The 22742-nt window shown below is 35.9% G+C and overlaps 3 protein-coding genes across 4 annotated transcripts; all 3 read right to left on the bottom strand.

The window, feature by feature from the left end:
* Positions 1-321: 321 nt before the first annotated feature.
* LOC306877809 (putative transmembrane protein ZNF593OS) lies at positions 322-10203 on the bottom strand. Its single transcript, XM_079429786.1, has 3 exons — positions 10031-10203; positions 4826-4946; positions 322-3166 (listed from the first exon to the last, which is right to left on the bottom strand). Exons 1-3 carry the CDS (start codon positions 10141-10143, stop codon positions 3020-3022), a joined length of 381 nt encoding a protein of 126 aa, XP_079285912.1. The 5' UTR covers positions 10144-10203; the 3' UTR covers positions 322-3019.
* Positions 10204-11240: 1037 nt separating this feature from the next.
* LOC306877804 (non-histone chromosomal protein HMG-17-like) lies at positions 11241-14140 on the bottom strand. Its single transcript, XM_079429779.1, has 6 exons — positions 13816-14140; positions 12762-12797; positions 12397-12426; positions 12258-12308; positions 12070-12132; positions 11241-11913 (listed from the first exon to the last, which is right to left on the bottom strand). The coding sequence occupies exons 1-6, from the start codon at positions 13828-13830 to the stop codon at positions 11878-11880; spliced, it is 231 nt and encodes a 76-aa protein (XP_079285905.1). The 5' UTR covers positions 13831-14140; the 3' UTR covers positions 11241-11877.
* A 927-nt stretch (positions 14141-15067) lies between these two features.
* Positions 15068-21224, bottom strand: LOC306878046 (dehydrodolichyl diphosphate synthase complex subunit DHDDS-like). 2 transcript variants are annotated; one of them, XM_079430140.1, is made up of 9 exons: positions 21193-21218; positions 20320-20393; positions 20120-20236; positions 19231-19373; positions 19027-19143; positions 18140-18241; positions 17647-17761; positions 16392-16499; positions 15068-15538 (listed from the first exon to the last, which is right to left on the bottom strand). In XM_079430140.1, exons 2-9 carry the CDS (start codon positions 20380-20382, stop codon positions 15296-15298), a joined length of 1008 nt encoding a protein of 335 aa, XP_079286266.1. In that variant the 5' UTR covers positions 20383-20393; positions 21193-21218; the 3' UTR covers positions 15068-15295. The 2 variants fall into 2 exon arrangements, with proteins under 2 accessions (XP_079286266.1, XP_079286267.1); XM_079430141.1 differs by lacking the exon at positions 20320-20393 and having other exon boundaries at positions 15151-15538; positions 21193-21224.
* Positions 21225-22742: the final 1518 nt, after the last annotated feature.

The following is a 22742-nucleotide window of genomic DNA, read 5'->3' as shown; positions in this document are numbered from 1 at the left end:
TGCAGGCAGGCAATTCAGCACCCAGACTCTTCTACTACGAAGCCATGCGGTTGTAATAGCTGCAGTATGTGGTTTTGCATTGTCCTGCTGAATATTTATTATTATATACTTTATTTCTTGCTTTTGAAATATTATGTTTTTAAAGTCATTTTCAAGCAATTTAATGCATCATTACTGAATAAAAGCATTAACTTGTCTATTTATTTTGCTATCTAGATGCACAAATAAATAAGTTGCATAGTTGCATTGTACTATTTACATTCAGCAGTGCTTTAGGACAAATGTGTGAGGTAATGAAAACAACAATGGAAATGAGACCTGATTGAAATTAATTTAATGAAACATGAGCGTCAAAACATTTCAGTCATTCATATTTTAAAATCTCAGTTGTTAATACAAAACATTCATATATACGTACAATATCAGTCACACATTATTCGAAAGAGTTCCCTTTCAATTTTACATCCATGAACCACCATCAAAACAAACAGAAAAGGTTTATTTCTTTATTCATCCCTTCTCTGTTTTTATAAAGCAACCATGTGCAATACTCTGTCGCCAACGTGATCCCCTCGCTTTGTTTCTGCAGCTTGCAACTGCAACGACACCATGATGCATCACCAGACAGCCAATGGGACGAGCGTGTTGCGGCTCATGTCCTAAACTAGCATGTTAAAACTGTCCCAGCAGTATTTTTGAGGCAAATTTGCCCAGTGATCAGACAGCAGAGCGGGAAAGGGAGGAGCTAAAGGTGCAGAATAACACGTGTCACGCAATGCGGCCTCGGCCTGTCACAGGACATCACATCTGCCCCGAGCATCCATGCGAACACTTATGAACACATACAGACTGCAATGCCGCATTAACTGCTTTGTAAATGGGAAATCATAGCAGTCGAAGGAAACGAAGACAATACAGACTCGTTTGGTGGCAGTTAAAATGCATTTCACCATTGGGTTTTAACTCAAATAAAGCAGGCAAGTTGAAGTAAACTCTGCTCAACCAAACGGAAATGCAAATGTTTCCGAACAGGTAAGTTGTAGTGCTCAAACAGAGCAATATATTGAAAGTACCACAATTTTTGTGGAAGAAAATTATTTAGCTGAGATACAACAAAAGTATTTTAACAAAACAATTGCACGCTTCGTTCAGTCTTTGACTTTCAAAAAGGCAATCAACAACATCTTCCTGAACTAATCAGCAGTATACAGCATGCAAGCAAGCAAACTGCATGACATTTCCAACTTCCTCATGTCCTTCACACGCTCAACAGGCTCAAGATTTGAGTTTTTTTGAGTTTAAGGAAGACTATAATAAGGTTTTGATTCACAGAACACCAAATTGTAAGTATCTCACTTCAATTAAAAGGTGCTCAAACACGTTGCATTGCTACTAAGTCTGTCTGATAAAAATGATAGCTCACAATGATAATACGCAGATTATTAGTGGAATGAAAGGCCGGAAACATACTTTTTGCAAGTACACAAATGCTTGGCTAACACATTTTTAGCACACCATCCCATTTTTTGCATCACTGTGGTGGTAATGAAACTCAACACTCGTGTGGTGAAATATTTTTTTTAAATGTCTGCGTCATTAAACCACCACATTATCCCCTGTGCTGAAAACCGGTCAAAAAGATCATAGATCAAAGAGATGGCAGAAATTTTTTTTTTTGAGTTGTTTTGGGAAGTCAGTAAATTTTAGTCCTGTGTGATAACATTACCTAACATTTTCAGGAAAAAGAAAACTTGGCCGGAATGAACATGAGGGTTAATTAAACTTATCTAGCAACTTTCTCTTCAAAAAGGAAATATTAACACCCCCATAGCACCCTTTTGGAAATGCTGAGAATGCAACGAAATATAAATTGCACTCAATCACAATTTAAAGCACAATGACATACAAATAAAAAAAAAAGCTTGATAGCTTGAAGCATTTGCGTTCTTGTACTTGTAAGAGTAAACTTACCTAAATTGCTTAGCATATCAGGGGAGCGACACAGCAGACACACCTCAAGTTACTAGGTGTGCAAATGTTTAATTGATGTCTATTGAATTTGGTAAGTGGGTCAAACATCAAGCCAGCTGCAGAACACTGGTAGACAAATATTGCGTGCAGATAGAGAAAGCTGTTGCTGTGCCCACTTCCTGTTCAACGGCACGCTTCTGCCGACAGGAAAACCTTTCATATGGTTTCGTGTAAAACTCGACTCAGCAGGAATGACATTTGATCAACAGCGATGAGTTGGGCAAATTTCATAACGTTCTTCTAAATCTTGAGTCACGACTTGCTTTCCAATACTTGATCGTGTTCAAAATATTCACAGATTTATTTGATCGTTGGGTCTTAAAAATATAACAGAGTACATTCATCTTAATCACATTATCATAAAAAGCATTAGAAACAACATTACAGATAGGTTTCACTAAAAAACTGCTTCAAACTCATGCAGTTGCACACAGTCGGCAGTAACATCTAAAGTGTTGGAGACAAATGAAAATATATTTTCTTAAGTTATAATGAAAAGAACAAGTCACTTTAACATAAGGTCCTCAAACGCTCTTTGTGTAGTACATTTCCTAAAGTGTCTAACACCAAGTGTTGTATTATAGAGCAGCACCTCCACTATAAGTCCTCAAGGCTCTGATGTTCTTCAATAGCATCTTTTGGGGGAAAATCTGAGCATTTCACTCTTGTGCATTGGACCTGCTTTCAATAGTTGCTTGGTACATCTCAAACACAGAGGTCCTTCCCTTTTTAATACACATTATGGCTCTGAGTGGAGCTCAGGTTTTGAACCTACAGCAGAACTGACTCTCTGATGCATGTATCAAGTCAACTAATAAAACTCAGGCCACAACCCCTTCCAGATCCATTGAGAGATAAACTAAAGCTAGAGAACAACCAAAGAGGTGTGTGATTCCTAGAGGTTATAGAAGGGTAGAGTCTGAATCTTCGACATCTGAACATCTTCATGGCTTTGTCTTTTCCGGACGCCACGCACATTTGCACATCTTCACGGGGCGGGTTCGTGGCGAACCTTCTCTGTCATCTGTTTGGCACTGTAATACGACAGGCTGAGGCCCATGATGGCCAGCATCATGGCGATCTGGTTGACGAAGCGGTCGCGAGTCGGGGCTTGAACCTCACCTGCTACTTGCCTCTGCAAAAATTATGGAAAAAATTATGGTTAACAAGGCCAGCCTCTTGCACATGCACTGAAATTTTGTACGCTCATCAGACTTCCTCATGAGGACCAATGTTCTGCTCAGTCACGAGGGTGGAATGAAATCATGAAATATTTACTGCCAATAACGTCACGTTCAGACAGCAGGAGAGGAACTGTTTGTAATCAAAAGCATACAAAAGCAAAAAGGGAGTCAATTCCAACATTACTTTTTTTTTTTTTTTAAATCAGAACCAGATTATGACAGCATTTGTTAGGATAAGTGGATAAAAGAGTCAAACGAGTGACGCCACACTCAGGTTTAAGGCAATCTCAAAAAGGTGACATTAAGACGGTTTAACAAGTCACTCTGCAATTAAAGCAAGTAGGTTTAGACGGGTCTAAGAATAGTAAGATGATAAATCTTCTTAAGATTAAAAAGATTAAGTATACAATCATTAGGCAAGGCTTAACAAGAAGGATGCCTGATGTTTGTTTTGGGACGGGTTCACAGAAATGTTAATGTACACATTTTTACGCAGAGCAAACTTAAAGATTTAGATTTCTATGAAAATTGTTGTCGATTTTGAAACTAAGCAAAGGGTGTTCATGACTTGTTGAAACTGCAAGAATGATTTACCGTGTTCTACACAAAGAATGATGTAGATACTCTGTATATACTGATAAAATAATGCAGTATTTTGAGTTGTTGTGATGCTATAAAAAATTGTGTATAATATACCGAATAAAAAAAAAAAAAGTAAAACTCAAAAATTGCTAGTAAGTTTCATAAAGAAATTGCAAAGTAACACATTGAAATAAATGTGAAATTGAGGACTGAAAAGTATTTTCTTGTAAAACATGCTCACATGATCGCTTTATTACAGTAGCGTTGATGCACCCCAATGTACAAGTACTAAATCTGTGATTCAAGACAGACGATTTTGGATGTTTTAAATGTTAAAACTTTGAAACAAATGTCAGTCAGAACAAATCAATCAAGACACTTGCTTGTTTACAACCATTCCCCCCTGCTGCTTTCATGCTATTTTTATATTCCAAGTCGTGAGAATTACATCCAGCTCCTGAGGGATGAATCTAAACTGGTATTTCTCATGTGTACGCAGCCTTCATTCAGCCCTTCACGGTCATTGTTCATATAATTAGAGTTCAGTTGCTTTTAGCCAGGAGGAATGCAGTGGGCAGCCGAGATCTGGCTTTGGGTAAAAGCCAGACCGGCACCAGTCTGATCTTTCCAATGGACAGATATACACGTCCCAAACTAACATTACTTTCTCCTGGCAAAAGCCATTATGCAAGCGTCAAATATGCATGCATTTTAAAGGAGTTGCACTTTGTAATTTTATTTTAATGACGAATAGGTGGTGTCGCTGATGTGTAAATGTGAGCAGTCATATTAATGTTGGGTCTCTGATGTTCGAACAAGCCATTTTCGCAGATTATTTTGAACAAATGGCGTTTTCCACTTGGAAGGAAGTTGAGTTTTGAAAGCTACAGTATGTTTTCATAGCACAAAAAAGTCTTTTATTGCAAACGACTGAGGAAATTTCTGTTCCTCACAATTTGAGTCATTTAAATAAGCAATCTGAAACCTTACACATTCACAGACTGAACAAAGTTTGAACAAATACACACCTGCAGGAGACGGAAGTATCCAGGAGTCAGTCTGCCGAGCCTGATGATCATCGCTGCTGTCTTTGTGCACAACGAGGCTGAAATGAACCTACCAAGGGTTGTGAAATGCCAAAGAGTAAACCTGCAGACCAGAGAGGAAAAGTCCATTAAATAACCATCCAGAATGCAAATTATTGTGAACATAATCAGTGCACCAACGTAGGACTTATTCTGTCATTCTGACTTAAAATTGTGCATTAAATGAATGATTCAACTTCCCCTTGAAATAGCCTTCGCAATGTTCAACCAAATAAGAGTTTGTTTTGCCACGAACCAAAATATGGCTGATGCAAGAGAATGGGAACACTTCTAGCCGTAGGCAAATCCTAAACAAATGCAAGTCCATTTGACTTTGGTTTCAGGGAATCACATCTGTGTGACAGTAATCTGTTGTCTGAAAACACATACTGTGCTAGTTTAAACCGGACCTACTCAGCCCCAAATAAGAAACATAAGTGAAATCATCCAAAGCCTGCAAGGCACCATTACTCAGAACAGATCCATTAAACAATGATCCAAACTCATCGGACTCTTCAACAATTCTGATGACGCTGTAGACTAATAACTGCAAATTTGGTCATTTAAAAGTAGAATTGATCAAATAAAAGGAACTAAATCTACCCTAACCACTTGGAATTTGGTAAGCAGTAAGAAGGCAATGGTAGACACATGTTTGGGATGCATCTACCAACCTTGTTGCAAATTGCACGCTTATTCGGAAAAAGGAAAGACGACTCCGTCAAAGTTGCTCCAAGGCAAAGTCCAAAAACAGCTGGAATGGAAAAACCAGCGGGGCCTTCAAAGGTTAGGTATGAAGAGAAAATGTGGCATTTCTAGCAGCCAAAGTTGGTCTTTAAATGCAGAGGACTGACTGCCAGCCAGACTGCGAACAGCATGAGCGCTCAGCGAATGAAGAAGCAGCTCGAAGAGGAAGTTTTCTCTGGAGCTCCGCCCTTTTATACAACCTGACCTCTCGCGATCAGATTGGCGGATTGTCTTGCTCTCTCTCTCTCTCTCCATGCACAGCTGTCAGAATGCATCATGCACTCTCTGGCTTGCACACATACACACCCACTTGGCCAACCACCACAATATTATGGTATTGAAACACCATGAACTTGTCAGATATAATTTTCTCACTTACTTAACCACAAAAATCTGGAGAAACAAGAATGAAGTGAGTGTGCATGTGAAAAAAAGCATACAATTTGCATTTTATAAAAACGTATACTTCCAAAAAGATGCAACATGTTTTCAAGCTTGTTCTCCATTATCCTGCTTCCAAATGAAGACGGAGTGATCGCGTTCACCCAGCATTATGCTTCTTTATCTCAAACCACACGGCCGTGCACCGTGTTTTCGTTATGTAAGGCTATTCCACTTCACTGGTCTGAATCACCGAATGCATCACTGCAGATTTTCCAAAGAGTGATGTAACAAATATCATTGCATTACATAGGGATGACCTAATTTGGTAGGGGTCTTCAGTAAATGTCCAATTGTGTTCATTTGAAAAAAATAAAAATCTAAGAGCCAAGAAAACAGTGTTAGGGAAAGATAAAATATGCAACAAAAGAACAATGCATGTAAAACTTGAGAGCCCTAGTTTCTCACAATTAAAAATAAGCTTGAAAACAAGCACTTTCATGATTTCAGTCAGCGGAAATAGGAAATACCAGAGCCTGTGTAGGGGAGCCTTCAATTATTGACAATGGGGGACCTTGTAGTTACAAAGTTGAGAATCACTGACCCGGTTCAGAATTTCTGTAATTGTTTTTTTTTTCTTCTTTTTTTTTTTTTTTTTGAAGCATGGTTTGGTGAAGGGAACAAATGTTTCTTTTCAGTGAGAAAAACTTAATTTCTCATGGTTTCTAGTCTAAATTTTCATCGTTGATGGGATTAAAAATGTGAAAAGCATTGCAAAACATTATAACTTACTTAATCAAACAAATCAGAATGGGATGAAAATCTATTAAAAACATAATAATCTAGACCATAAAGACTGTTTAAACAGCCTCAAGGAACATCAATTACCATCACTCACTTTAGATTAGCCTTTTTAAATGATCAAACTTCCAGAGTCATCCTTGAACATTTTCCCAGATTATTTTTCCAAGTGATTTTAAATCCAGTTTATAAATGCTCAGTTAAAATGATCTGAATCCCTGAGGCCGGTCTTGTTGACACTTGCCATAAAAATCCAGCCATACCTACATCTACCTACAGCAAAAAGAGAAAAACATTAGAACCTATAAAATGTGGTAAAACAATGCTCTTTTAACTCTTATCTAACAAGATCTTGTAACTTTTGATCTTGATTACTTTAAGTACAGGGGTAAATCTCATCCAGAACATTTGATCACAAAACCAAAGAGAAAAAAACAAGAAATCATATTTTAGGGCTAATAAGATATTTTGCACCCAGATATTTTCATGAATCATGTGTATTATGAGAGTATTAAGAAAATCATCATTGAAAATACCACGAATAATAAAAAAAAAAGAATGAATGAAAGTAAATGAAAACTCATCACGCTTCTTGTGTGTGCCAGATCTGCTCGGTGATAAGTGGATCAGAAAAAGACAAATCCTCCACAAAACATAATGACTACAAAAGTGATACATGACTATTACAAATCCAGAACTACAAATCTCTGAGTAAAACCCATTGGATTCCTGGATTGACCTTGATTTTGGAGAGCAATCGTAGCACATCCCCCTCTTTCAGTCTTCAACAAAGCCCCTCATTGGAACCCCCCCCCCCCCCCCCCCCCCATCTTTAACTCCGCCCTCACATCTGAAAGGAGTCTGGGGGCTTCCCTCCGTTCTCAGACAATGGCACCAAAGCAGACTTGAGTATCAGGGATGCTGCACATCAATTACATCACGGCCCAATCAGATAACTCCTGGCCATAAGCATCATTCCCACTCCTCCTAAAGCTTAAGCTCCGCCTATATCCCAACCACTCATGTTTGTGGCATGTGCACAGTTTCTAGTTTCTTTAACAATGCACATGGCTGCAGCAGCTCTCGACAGCGACATTAAAACATTTGGCATCACCTAACATGCTCATGATCTTGTGACACATACAGGTTCAAGAGTTTGTTTACCCATCAATCATCCACTGTGCAAAGGCAAGAGTTTAACATGACAAAATGCAAATATAACCGTATGAAAGCAGAAAACATACACATAAACACCTTCGATATGCATGATATGAACAGACAAGATCAAGTGAAGCACACCCTTATTTATGTTAAACCCTACAAAAATAACTTGAAACATTACATTTATCACAGAAAACTTTGACATTTGCTGCATGTTGATAAACCGCAAAAGAACTAAGTATAAGTTTCAATTATAAAATCAGAAACTCTCAACTAGACATCATAAGCTGTCAAAAGAGATAGATTTACATCCAGCATTTATTTAAATACAAGGTGTAAAGATGGTTTTTGCTGACCAACTGTGATCAGATCACACATGAATATCAATAGTCTTGACCAAACTGCTAACATTCACACATCTACATTAATGACAAGAGAGGAATGAAGATATTGTTAAATATACAGGAGACATTTGATCTATAAGCTGACACTCGATCTATTGAAATGGCCCTCGTTTGAGAACACAACGTCCCACCCTGTGTTGTATTAATCTGATCAGTGGCTCATGTCATGTAAGAATTTCTGCTTAAGCAATGAAACACAAAATCCACGTTCAGACCGACTATTAAGGTAAAACGTGTTGCAAAAATCTGCTTTCATACAAATGTTGTAAGTCAGTTTCATACGGCAACATTAATCCGAAACATCTTTCAATGCAAGACATCTCCACTTATTTTGTCTATAAGACCTAATTAAAAAATGTGCTTAAAAAGTCCATCAAAGCTTAATTTCCAACGTTATTATGTAGCTTTACAATAGTAAACCAACAGAAAATATTACAGTAATCACTTTCTTATTTTCCTAGATTTCAGTTATTCAAATCTACATTCAATACAAGGTCTTCATATCAATTTTCCTTTTTCATTTTTAATTTGACATTACTCAGATGCACACTGTAGTCAGTGTTTCTTATTTAGGCAAAACCTGAAGGAACTAGGACTAACAGTATTGAATGAAGAAGATCCATAATGATCAACCTCATAGGGTTTGACTAACCTTTTCATATAAGTGCATAAAACTATTTTAAGAATAAATAAGCAATGCTATGTGTAATAAACAGACTTATAAAGTAGGTTGTAAGCAGTGTCGGGGGTAACGCATTACGTAATCAGATTACTTTTTTCCAAGATTATTTTTTAGTAAAGTAATGCATACCTTTAATTTAAAGAAGATATCTGAGTTACTTTTTCAAAGAGGCGTTGTGTGTGCTGTGAACATGATTTTACTAGAGTTCTAGACTATATGTGAACATGCATTAAATTAATCTTAAATTAAAAACAGATTCAGTATACATCAGAATGAATTAAAACAGTGAAATGCAAACTCAGAATATGACGCAAACCTGCAATAATTAAATATGTTAAACAACACAAATGCATCTAATCCCATTTTATTAACCGATGTGTTTGCTGCTGACCATAATAATAAGCAAAACTGATTTTAGATAAACTAACAGTTGTGCTTCAGTGTGTTGAAACATCTTCTCCTGTACAGACGTGAATGTACTCTTCCTTCAGCCTGAGGCTTATTATTACAGTTTTTGGTGTGAAAGGGTTTTTACATTTGCTATAAATAGAACTTTTTAATATTAAAAACAAACAATCAAGCCCTGCTCATATTTAAAAAGTAATGCAAAAGTAACGTAGCGCATTACTTCCCATAAAAAGTAACTAAGTAACCTAGTTAGTTACTTTTTTAGGATGTAACGCAATATTGTAATGCATTATTTTTAAATGTAACTTTCCCCAACACTGGTTGTAAGTTTAGGCAAAATATGATGTGAAATTTGATTAATTCACTCACTCACCTAGCCTACTTTATGGTTGCATTTGGTTATATTTCCAACCAGTAGCACCATATATTAATATCATCAGCTGATCTCCAAAATGCTGTGATTGAATCAGTAGTTTTGTAGCTATATAAATCCCAGTTTGCGTTGATGCAGTCATGGCAATCATGAACCGCTCTTCTTCTTGTGTTTATGTCTGTGTTACTCACCTGATGACTCGGGCCGGTGTGAGGTGAAAGTGCCAGAAACCTGAAAGCCCACAATGTTCCTCTGTGTTATATATGTAGATTGAACAGGGGGTGGGGCTCAGACTGAACACCATGTGCAGACCTTCACTGTTGAGTGATGATTTTCTGTTTATTAGAACACAACCTGCACGTGTCCCTCGTCTCAAGAGTTGTGTTTTTACTTTTCAGACGCGTTTGGGACATTGTTGACCAGTCCAGTTTGATTTCCTTTCAATAATTAACAGCTATGTTGGAAAAGAACTGTTTTGTCAATAAACCATGATTTACTCCTAGTGCACATTTGACTTTAGTTTCCAGATTGTTTGCCAACTCTAAGCTTTTTATTTGTAACAAATTAGTGAGTCAGTCGGCTAAATATTCATCTAGAAACGAGATACAATGTTTCAAAACAGTTTAAGATGAGAAATGCATGTTCTGTTGAAAAATCCATATTCATAAACGATGTTTGCAATATCAAGGATACAAACAGCTAGAATCACTGTGATTCTCTACAGGGTCTTTGTGCTTTCCAGTCTTAACCAGAAATACTAGTCTTGCAACTTTTAAAGATGATATTTAGAAGGGTCATCTCTATTTATATACTTTTAGGTTAGTGCATACATAACTGAAAAGGCACCTTATCACCTGAACATTTATAAAACTTTGAAAGCATATTTTTAATGAGCTCAAGGTATCTGTAGGTCTTTACCACTCTCATGGAAAATATCATCACAAAGGATATAAAACGAGATTTAGACCGAATTCAGGTGTTGCTGAGATTGAAATGTTTCTCTGATCCTACACTGTTGCTGAAAAACCATGCGGACGATTTTAGTGAACAAAGAGCCACCTGCTGGACAAACAGCGAATTACAGCTTGAATACATTTCGCTCAATATTTACACTGCAGCGACATCTAGCGAGAAACAAATGTAACTACAACAACCTGCATGCTTAGTAGCTTTTAAACACTATTTTAAACAGGTTTCCAGAAAATAAACATGCATTTTTATTTACTATTATGGTAATTGCTATGGAAGAGCAATTTGCTTATATTAGAGAGCATCTGTAAACTGCTATGAGATGACCATCGGATGATATATGTTCAAATATTGCGAGTATATTACAAAATTATCAATACTATACATATATAAGATCTATAAATATACACACAAACAACGATTTATTTTTTTCTGGACAGTTTATTTATTTTTTTATTCAAAACCATTTAAAACAAAGCATTTTAAGAGTCAATCAATATCCTTCCACGCTTGCAGAACATAACTTAAAAAACAAGACAAGCTCAGAACACAGCTCTAAAGAAATCGAAGGTTCACATTGTAAATTTATTCAACATTGTTGCCTTATTTACTTTTTTTTTTTCTAGTGACAATTTAATTGTAACGTCCTTAAAAAAAATAAAAACACAGTATTTGTACATTTAAATGCTAAGAACATGGTGAAAACCCTTCTGAAACATTTTACAAACACTCTTAAGCTGCCTTTTGAGAATGTTTGGTGCATAAAATCCAAAGATAATCCAAGAAAGAAAGAAAGATAGATAGATAAAAAAAAAAAAAAAAAAAAAAAAAAAAAGTTTAGGACAGTATTCTTGCTTTTTGCCAACAGATTTACTGTTTTGGCAAGATATAGACAGCTTGATTAAAAAATGGGATAGAAATGGATATGAATGAAATATAGTAACTCAATCAGCACATAAAAAGCAAGTCAACTACAAATGTTATTCTTAATATAAAACTTGGTAAAAAATAGTTATTTCAAACTGTACAGTCACCAAGTACATAGAAGGATCAGACACCCATTAGCTTCTCATTTGGCATCGCCAGCAGCGTCAACCTTCTGTGCCTAGAAGAAAGAGATTAAAAAGAAATTAAAAGTCAGTTCCAAAGTGATCATCAAGCTTTACACGCATCACTAATTAGTTGCTGGGCTAGAACAGATATAGTGAACAAAAAGCAGAAGTATGTATTTATATCTCTTTAAAGCGCTTTTCAGACCGACCTGGTCTGCCTTGGCATCTCCGTTTTCAGCAGGGTTGCTGCCCTTCTTCCCCTTGGCTGGCTTCTGTGTAGCCAACGACAATAAATATGATTGCAGAAATAATAACAGACACCAACCTTAGCGGTTTGATGCTTAACAAGGCATCTGTCATCAGTGGAACTAAATTACTATTATAAGTACATCTTTACCTTGGGGGCGGCTTTTTTGGCCTTTGGTTCTGCTTTAGGAGGAGCTGGTTTCTGTAAATCAATTCAGAGATGAGTTAGACAAAGAAAACTTTAGCATAAATTATTTATTTATTAAATAGATCCTAAAGATGATACTTACAGCAGACAACCTTGCGGAGCGTCTTGTTGGCTGCAAAAAAAAAATATGATGTACCCAAATAATTTTATTATATTTCACTGAAAACAAAAGTTAATTGGCTATTGAAGTGAATATGTCTACAATGGCCGATGTAAATTAATGTATGCATAAAAAAGGTCTGGTCATTATTCATCAAGCAGGGTAAGTTACATTAAGAATAAAATAAGAAATGTCAATTTAACTTGATTTACACAGAAATACGCTCTGCTTTAGTTTTTATAAGGCTTGCAGCCTGATATAAGCCAAAAATACTATAGAAGACAATAAAATATATATACATGCATACAATAATATAAAAAAAATTAAAAATACATAAATGGACAAACCTCCTCCTTGCCTTTGGCGGCCTTCTCACCATCAATCTGTAAAAAAAACAAAACAAATCAAAACCCGTAAGCGTATTGGAAATCGCAAATATATAGTGCTATATATAAAGCAAACATAACACATTCGTCGAAAATAAAAAATTTAAATAAAAAAATAGAACGTTCTCTGTAACATTTGCGCGCGTTACGTCATAGACGACAAGCCGCAGTTTTCATAACGGATGACTTTATTTCTGCAGTCTTCCCGCGCATATTCAAATTCAAATCCGGGCTGTCAGTGCGCGCGGGCAAGACGGCTTCCTTTTGTTTGCCAGCATCACACTACGCGCCTTTTAAACGACTGAGGGGCGATTCTCAGTGTATACTCCCTTTGTTTTCCCCACGAAACCACTGTAAATCGCACAAAAGCACGTTTGAACGTTGACACAAGATGTAAAAAATAACATTTACACACAGTCCAAACGCGAATAAGTAGGAAAGCACCGTCTTTATAAGACACAGGTGCTGTAAAGATGGCAGTGTGGAGTAACGCACATCAACAAGAGCAGCTAAAACAATATAACACAAATTATACTTCATCAAACCGATAATACACACGCATATCAAGCTAAATGATTAACAGCGAGCTTCTCATCTGCGGTGTTAAATGATCATATCTCATTAGATTTGAAGGCTTATGTTTATATTAGCGATAGTTAACCGCAAGAGCTGAACTCGCATCGTAAGTTCCCTCCTTTTACATTATCTAGTGTTCAGAGGGTCTTACAGGATGTGTTTTGCGCGAGTAATTATAGAAATATTAATGCACATTTATAGCTTACAGTATTTGTCGGTTTTAAAACGCCCGTGTGATTTTATTTTCGGTTAAAAGTCGTGTTTTTTGCTGCTGTTTCCGTCACAGCGCGGTGAATGTGTAAAAATCGACTGTCCGCCATTATATAAAACAACCAGACGACCACAGCAACGAAACATGTCAAAAATACAAACACATATGTGCAGATACCTAAATAAATTATTAATTTCAGAAATATAAAAAATCGCAGTGCATCCTTACCTTTCTTTTGGGCATCTTGACTGCAGAAAAACCCGAAAAATGTCAAAAAATCTGAATATTTGTGTAAATATTGTGCTCCTGAGCAACGACAACCTGCACGCCTCACAGCGTCTCGCGTAAAATACAATAACGGCTGTATATGTTTTAATAAGTTTTTATATTGAAATTTAAGATAGAAACCGGTTTAAACCAGATTTAGCATATTCCGTGCAGCGATTGGCTGCGAGGGTGGTGACGTATCGCTGGGCGTCGCTTATCGCTTAAAGCAACAGTGACCGAATTCCCCGCTCAGCTTTCAGAGCTCAGACAGAAGCTGCTGCTTGTCTTGGTAAGAACGGCGCCTCTGCTGGACACAGTGCAATCACACCGGCAATTTAATACTAATAAAAAACGATTACAGACAAAACGTGGTAGACATCGGTTAAGACACACATACGCATTATTTACATAGCTTTACAGGTGTGTGTGTGTGTGTATACACCTTTAAAAAAAACAAGTAGCCTAAAGTACATTACGGAATAAATTGAATAGAACACAATAGCGTCTCCAAATGTAAATATCTTGTATTCACAATGCATCAAAGTTTGAAAATACTTTCAACAGATCTCCATTACTGGTTAATGCATTGCTGCTCCCAAACACTATAATATGGAAACACATTTTACTGCACCCTGTGATCACACTGCAAAAAAAAGTCTTGTCTTGTTTTCTAGTGCAAATGTCTAAAGATGATAAGAAAATGATAGGTAAGTCTTGTTTTATGAGGAATAGATCAAAATGAAGTATCTGCAAACAGGAAGACACATTTTCATTCTTCATCTCAAGTTAATGCAACTGAATTTAACAATGTTTAGATATTTGTATAGGAAAATAAAGCAAAAAAACAGGAAGTTTTTTTTTTAATTAAAGACATTCTGCTCTGATATAAGACCTTTTTAGGCCTTAATTTGTGAAAGGCTGAATTAATATCCTTTCAAGAGCCGCAGAAACCCTCTATGTATTATATATATATATACAGTATATATGTGTGTGTGTGCATATATAATTTTTTTTGTAACAATGTTACTGTTACTGCAATTTACCTTTACAACATGAAAGTAGTCAGTTAAAAAAAATCTAGATTGAATATGCTTTTTTCCCCCCTTGTCTAGATGCTCTTGCACAGTAATTTTTTATTTGTGAATTAACCGTTTGTGAGGCTTCAATGAATTGGTCAAATCAGTCCACAAATCTTTTTAATTATTTTATTTTTAACCTGAAAAATTCAAATGAGATCAATCAGATTCAACCTATTGTATTTCACAGCATTTCTAGTCCAAAAAAGAGCCCATGGGATCAATCAATCAAACTGAATTTATTTGAAGATAAGATCATTTCTATTTCAATATCAAGCATACATATCCAGTGCCCCATAAAACGGGGTAAAACATCCTTCCAGATTTAAAGTATTTACAGATCAGTACATAAAAAAAGTTCACTGCTAAGCCACAACAGCCTGGCTGCTTAAATCACTGAAGAAAGTGTCTCTCTTGTGCTGAAGGGCGTTGAGAAAGCAGCGAACCCTCTCCTCTCGGCTGGCGGTGTAGTTCAGCAGTTCTTTCTGTCGACTCTGGGCATCCATGGGCTTTCCATTCCCACGATACTGCAGGAGCTCAGCCACAGAGGTGCGATCCGCTTCCATCTGCTGCAGCGCTTGGCCTTCTCTGTGCAGATCTCGAGCTTTCTGCAACACCCAACATGTGCGTTTATGGAAATATGAATGAAACGGCACTTGTGAACGGAATAAAATTCATGTTTGTGCTTTTGCATCTTTACTAAACTTTAAATAAAGTTTGGAACTTCCTAAAAGTTGTTTTCAGGAAATCATTTAAGGAAACAATAGTAGTAACATTTACAAAAACGTGCATTAAGCAACAACGGTACATGCTGTAATCCAATATCCTGTGCGTTCATGCTTGTTGCATTTTTTTTATAATAAGGTCATACTAATCTAAGAAGCCTACATGACCATGAATGGTCCAAAAAAATATTACAAAGTCAATGGGTCTCATTCACCAATAATCGCATGGTATATTTCGTATTTATATGAACAGAAAAACTTCAAGGAAAAAAAAGTCTCCATATTTTTCATTAACCTTGTTTTTATATTAATAAATTTGCCATATTGTAAATGATTATCAGTGATTTTAAAATTGATACTAATAAGAAATGTTTCGTCAGTATATTAGAATGATTTCTGAAGGATCATGTGACACTGAAGTCTGGAGTAATGATGCTGAAAATACAGCTTTGCATCACAGGTATAAATTATATTTTACAATATATTAAAACAGTTATTTCTAAATGTAATTTTAAAATATATTCACATAAAAAAGGTTATTTTAAATTATAATAATATTTCAATATATTACTAATTTACTGTATCTTTGATTAAATGAATGCAGCAACTAAATGAGCAAAAAAAAATAAATGGTAAGATTTAGTTGAGACCCAGTGTTTCCAGGTAACAATGTAGCGGTTACCTAAATAAGTTGTAAATCACCATAAAACAGGATGACAAAAGAGTTATGGCATACTTGGAGAGATCGATAACTCAGCTGGTACTGCAAAACAGCTTCACATAGATTCCAGAATGAATATTCCGGCCACAGGACCGACTGGAACACTAGACAGGAATATGAGGTCTGTGGAGTATAAGATAATGAAGGTATATGAAAAACATTCATCATCTCAAAGCTGCAGGGGAACATAAACATTAAGAGCAATACAAGCTTAATGCACAATGGACAAGGCAGATAGATATCTATAGGACCGCTGCCAGACTTTCAGCTGCCATTAGTGATGGGAATTATTACAGCTCTTAAAGCAATAGTTCACCCAAAAATGAAAATTTGCTGAAAAATGTACTCCCTCTCAGGCCATCACAGATGTAGAGGAGTTAGATTTGGAGAAATGTAGCATTCCTTCACTTGTTCATCAATGGATCCACTGCAGTGAATGGGTGCCGTCAGAATGAGAGTCCAAACAACTGATAAAAACATCACAATAATCCACACCACTCCAGTCCATCAGTTAACATACTGAAAAGTGAAAAGCTACGTGTTTATCAGAAACAATCCCTCGTTAAGGTGTTTAAAACATTGTTTCTAGCCAAACTATGAGTCCATAAGACATAATAACGCTTCCGGCATCTCCTGTTGTCTCTCACGTCAAAATCCATACAAATGTTTGTTTAGAGCCGTTTTGGCTTCTAAACGGTGCTTGAGCTGTGCAGATTTCTCTTCTGATTCAGACTAAAGGACTTTTTCTCTGGAGGAAGCGTTATTATGGATAGAGGAATAATAATGATTATAATAGCTGTATAATAGCTGGATACTGGAAGTTTAAAGTTAAAAACGTCTTGATGGAATTATTACAAACATGCAGTTTTTCTCTTCAAATGATGTTAACTGATGGACTGGAGTGGTGTGGATTATTGTGATGTTTTTATCAGCTGACTCTCATTCTGACGGCACCCATTCACTGCAGAGCATACATTGCTGAGAAAGTGATGTAATGCTACATTTCTCCAAATCTGATGAAGAAACAAACTCATCTACATCTTGGATGACCTGAGAGTACATTTTCTGCACTTTTCATTTTTGGGTGAACCATTCCTTTATTGACCTGACTTTATCATATTCATCAAGAAAGACTAATTGTAATTATATACAATTACAGATTGTTCCAGAGTGAATCAAACTAAGAATGCCATCTAAACTAAAATCCTGTATGTTTGTGTAAGTGCTGTATTTGTGTGGCAAGATACTGACTAAAGAAAGTCTCCATTACCTGCCACAGTAGGAAATCACTGAGACGTACTTCTCCAGACGTACGGATGAGCAGATCGGGGTTTGGAGAATTACTGCTATAGAGACACTCACCGAGGAGCACTTCAGACACATCACTGACACATCACACAGAGAAGAATACATTACAGATAATAAAACAGCTGTAATTAGGAGCAAATCTTGTTTTCTCACACCATGTATAGTAGTAGTGTGTTTTTATTTAATGCCATGTCAGCATCTTAGGCTATTTTCATGGCAAAAACAATAAAAACAAATACAAGTATAACAAATACAATAAAAACCAGCAAACAAACAAACACAAGTTACATTACACAAGATTTTTTATATTAACATATGATAAAAATTCTAAAACTTTTTCTGGCAAAATTATACTAAACTCTTTAAGTGAGTTCACTTCATTAAAGACTTTTCTACATGCATTAAAAGCTGGTTAAAATATGTTTCTCACACTATGTCAAAAGTACATAGTTTACCTGGATTTTATCAGGCCCTGCTCTACTCCCCATGCCATTTCCTTCACTGCATTTGCAATTTCATATCTTGAGGTATATGCAAAGCACACATTCAGAAAACACCTGCATAAACAAACAGAGAACCGGTCAACAACATAAGAGAAGGATGAACTTCAGCAAATGCATCGGATATACATCATGCTCTAAAACAGAAATAATGTTTTTTTAATCATAAACTATTCATAGTTTTATTCTGTAAGGATGCATTAAATTAACCAAAAGTAACAGTGAAGACATTTATAATGTTACAAAAGTTTTCTAATTCAAATAAATGCTGTTCTTTTCTGAAGGATCATGTGACACTGCAGACAGGAGTAATGATGCTGAAAATTCAGCTTTGCACCTCAGAAATAAATTACATTTTACAACATATTCAAATCGAAAAAATATATTTTAAATTGTAATATATTACTGTTTTTACTGTAGTTTTGATCAAATAAATGCAGCCTTGGTGAGCAGAAGAGACTTATTTCAAAAACATCAACAAAAAAAATCTTAGACCTCAAACTTTTGAACAGTGTTTTACAAAATAGAGTGCAAAGTGTACTTGTTTATTGAGTAGGGCTAGGCCAGGGCTGTCCAAACTTGGTCCTGGAGGGCCGGTGTCCTGCAGTTTAGCTCCAACTTGCCTCAACACACCTACATGGAAGTTTCTAGTATGCCTAGTAAGAGCTTGATTAGCTGCTTCAGGTGTGTTTAATTAGGGTTGGAGCTAAACTCTACAGGACACCGGCCCTCCAGGAGTTTGGACAGCCCTGGCCTAGGCAATGTTACAAAAAATTATATTAATTTTGAATTTCTATACAATAGAAGGTCAAACTAATGAAACAGCATCATGCAGTGCTTACTTGTTGTGTGCTTTAGTTGCCATCACAGATTTGGCAATAAGCTGCTGCAGATCTGTAGGCAGAAGAGTCAGATCTCCCAGCACACGAACACACACACCATGCTTCTCCAGATTCTCCCTAGGAATTAGGACAAATTCACATATAGATTGCATAGACATTTAGCCATCAAATAAGGTGAAGAGATCTTGTGCAGGAGCCACTTACTGCTCTGTAAGGAGGCGGCTGAACTTCTGTTTGGCCAGCTCCATCAGACCATCCACCTCTTCCTTGGAGCGCTTGAAGTTCTCAATGCTGAATGCATATACGGTCACCTCGTGAATGCCCAGGTTTAGGCACCAGCGGAGCGTCTATGGGAGTTTCAACATTATATATTAAGAGATTGAGCATACATATATACACTGTTTGGAGTCAGTAAGATTTTTTGGAGGGAAAAAATTTAATTCAGCGAGTATGCATCAATTTGATCAAAAGTGTCAGTCCAGACATTTATATGGTTACAAAAGACTTCTATTTCAAATAAATGCTGTTCTTTTGAACTTTTCATCAAAGAATCCTGAAAAATAAAATGTATCATGGTGTATCAACATTTCTGATTGATAATAATCAGAAATGTTTCTTGAGCAGCATATTAGAATGATTTCTGAAGATCATGTGACACTGAAGACTGAAGGTTGGTCACAGGAATAAATTACATTTTACAATATATTAAAACAGTTTTTTTATTTTTTTTAATTGCAATAATTTTTTACAATATTACTGTCTTTACTGTATTTTTGATCAAAACAACACAGCCTTGGTGAGCAGAAGAGACTTGTTTCAAAAAAACATTTAAATCATTTTACAGACCCCAAACCTTTGAATAGTAATGCAATACAATTTAAAGACCAATGAGAAAACACAAATTACTGAAATAAAATTAACATTCAAAAAAATTCATTCAAATATTTGAAAAAATAGTTTATCCATTGATATAACTGACAGAAAAGGGAACATTTAACACTTCTGTTAATCGGTCAAGCAGTCAAATTGGCAAAATATTGGTCATTTAATCCATCTGGCTGGTATATCAGTCTGTTATTATCTGCATACTCACCTCTGCCAGTTTCTCAAAACCCTGCGAGTGACCCTCCTGCCTCTCCACATGTGCCTTTTGGGCGAAACGCCTGTTACCATCCATGATAAAGGCCACATGTTTGGGCATAGGCCCTGCCTGAGATATAAAAAGAGTTTAAGAAAGTCATTAAGGTGTTAGATCATTGTTTCGGTTCAATTTACAGATCCTCTGAAAAGCACCTTTAGGATGTTGGCAGTGAGCCTTTCTAAAAAGGATAGTTGGCGCTCTCGAATCCACGACATGACAGTACTTTCTGTAAAAAATAAAATCATTTAAAAAAGAGTTACTGCTACAAAATGCATAGTAATGGCAAGGATTTTTGAGAAATGGTTAAAACGCATCTTGAACCATAAAGAGGCACTTATTTTAATCAATTATTTATTCATTGCAATTTTGCCTTTGTAGTAATCTAACTATATCTTCAACCATTTATATCATTGAATAGAATTAAATATAATTACAGTAATGATTAAACGATGTCTATAGAGCAGGGTGGTAGACGGCTAATTAAATATAAATATAATAAAATTAAATAAAAGTAGAATTGCTGGATCTAAATGAACACTTACAAATATATACATATTTCCTCAGTTTAAATTACCCTATTAAGTCTATTTCAATGTAAACTGTTAATAATTTTTTAATAACTGACAGAAACAATGTATAATGACAGTTTACCTGAAATGGTCCTCGTGAGATTAATTATGTATTAAAATATCATAAATCTCAATCTCTTTTGACAACATGAATAGGAAAAAATATATTAATATTAATTATTATTAATATATTAAACCTTACCGACCTAAAAACACAGACAGCTGTAACCACATCAGTAAATAAACATATTAAATTCATATTAAATCTGAATATTTTAATAAAGACATGATTGGAAGGCACGAGAGCGCGCATACTATCCTAAATATCACATCATTACGATCTTAAAATAGACTGTCACTGTAATCTCGTTCATTAAAAGGAGGCTTTCATTCAAAGTTTGATTTAAAGCGTTAATACGCTGCTTTTTAATAAATCATAATAAAGCTCCAACTCACTGCCTCTCTGTAGGATGACGCCTTCTTCCTCTGACAGGAAATGACGACACAGAAACGCGACGGTAAACGCCAAAATAAAATAGTTATTCGACCAATGCAAAACTTCCCTGAAATTTAAACCATGTTTAAACGAGTAATATGAATAAAAAATACGTAACGTTCGGCATTTCTGTTGTGTTTTTTTTTCATACATTTTTTGTAATGCAAAAAAAAAAAGAAAAACCCAAAAAACTGTGAGGGGTGTAGAAAGAAATCATACCCCTCATAAAAAAAATATAATATGTATAAAAGTCCTAAAACAAAAAAGGGCTAAACATTAAACAAGTTTATTTATTTTTATTTCTTCGTTTGTTTAAAATAATTCCCTAACTTTTAGTAGGGACACTAAACTAGCTTTTTTTCTCTCTCTCTCATAATAATTTTTCAAGTCAAGTCAAGTCAGCTTTATTGTCAATTCTTCCACATGTACAGCACATACATACAGAGAATTGAAATTGCGTTACTCTCAGACCCTTGGTGCATACAGTTAACATTAAACACTGACAGAGACGTTCAAATACAGATAAATACAGTTTAAACATATGTACATACAACTATACAGATATACAAATGAGGACATTGGAGAAAAATAAAGAGAGAGATGGATAAAGTGGCATAAGGCACATGGCAGATAGAGTGCAAACCAGGTAAATAAAACTAAACTGTGCAGATATATGTGTATATGTATAGAGTGTATGTATGTATGTATGTATATATATATATATAGTGCAAGAGGAGCTTATCAGACTGAGGACATTGTAGAAAAATTAAAAATATAAATAAAAAGAGATAGATGAAGGGGCATAAGACACATGGCAGAATAGATAGAGTGCAAACCAGATAAATAAACAAAACTGTGCAGATATACAGTCAGGTCCATAAATATTGGGACATCGACACAATTCTAACATTTTTGGCTCTATACACCACCACAATGGATTTCAAATGAAACAAACAAGATGTGCTTTAACTGCAGACTGTCAGCTTTAATTTGAGGGTATTTACATCCAAATCAGGTGAACGGCGTAGGAATTACAACAGTTTGCATATGTGCCTCCCACTTGTTAAGGGACCAAAAGTAATGGGACAGAATAATAATCATAAATCAAACTTTCACTTTTTAATACTTGGTTGCAAATCCTTTGCAGTCAATTACAGCCTGAAGTCTGGAACGCATACGCTGGGTTTCATCCCTGGTGATGCTCTGCCAGGCCTCTACTGCAACCATCTTCAGTTCCTGCTTGTTCTTGGGGCATTTTCCCTTCAGTTTTGTCTTCAGCAAGTGAAATGCATGCTCAATCGGATTCAGGTCAGGTGATTGACTTGGCCATTGCATAACAGTCCACTTCTTTCCCTTCAAAAACTCTTTGGTTGCTTTTGCAGTATGCTTTGGGTCATTGTCCATCTGCACTGTGAAGCGCCGTCCAGTGAGTTCTGAAGCATTTGGCTGAATATGAGCAGATAATATTGCCCGAAACACTTCAGAATTCATCCTGCTGCTTTTGTCAGCA

This window comes from Barbus barbus, assembly GCF_936440315.1.
Source record: "Barbus barbus genome assembly, chromosome: 12".
Classification (NCBI taxonomy): Eukaryota; Metazoa; Chordata; class Actinopteri; order Cypriniformes; family Cyprinidae; genus Barbus; species Barbus barbus.
This window is presented reverse-complemented; position numbering and strand designations above follow the sequence as displayed.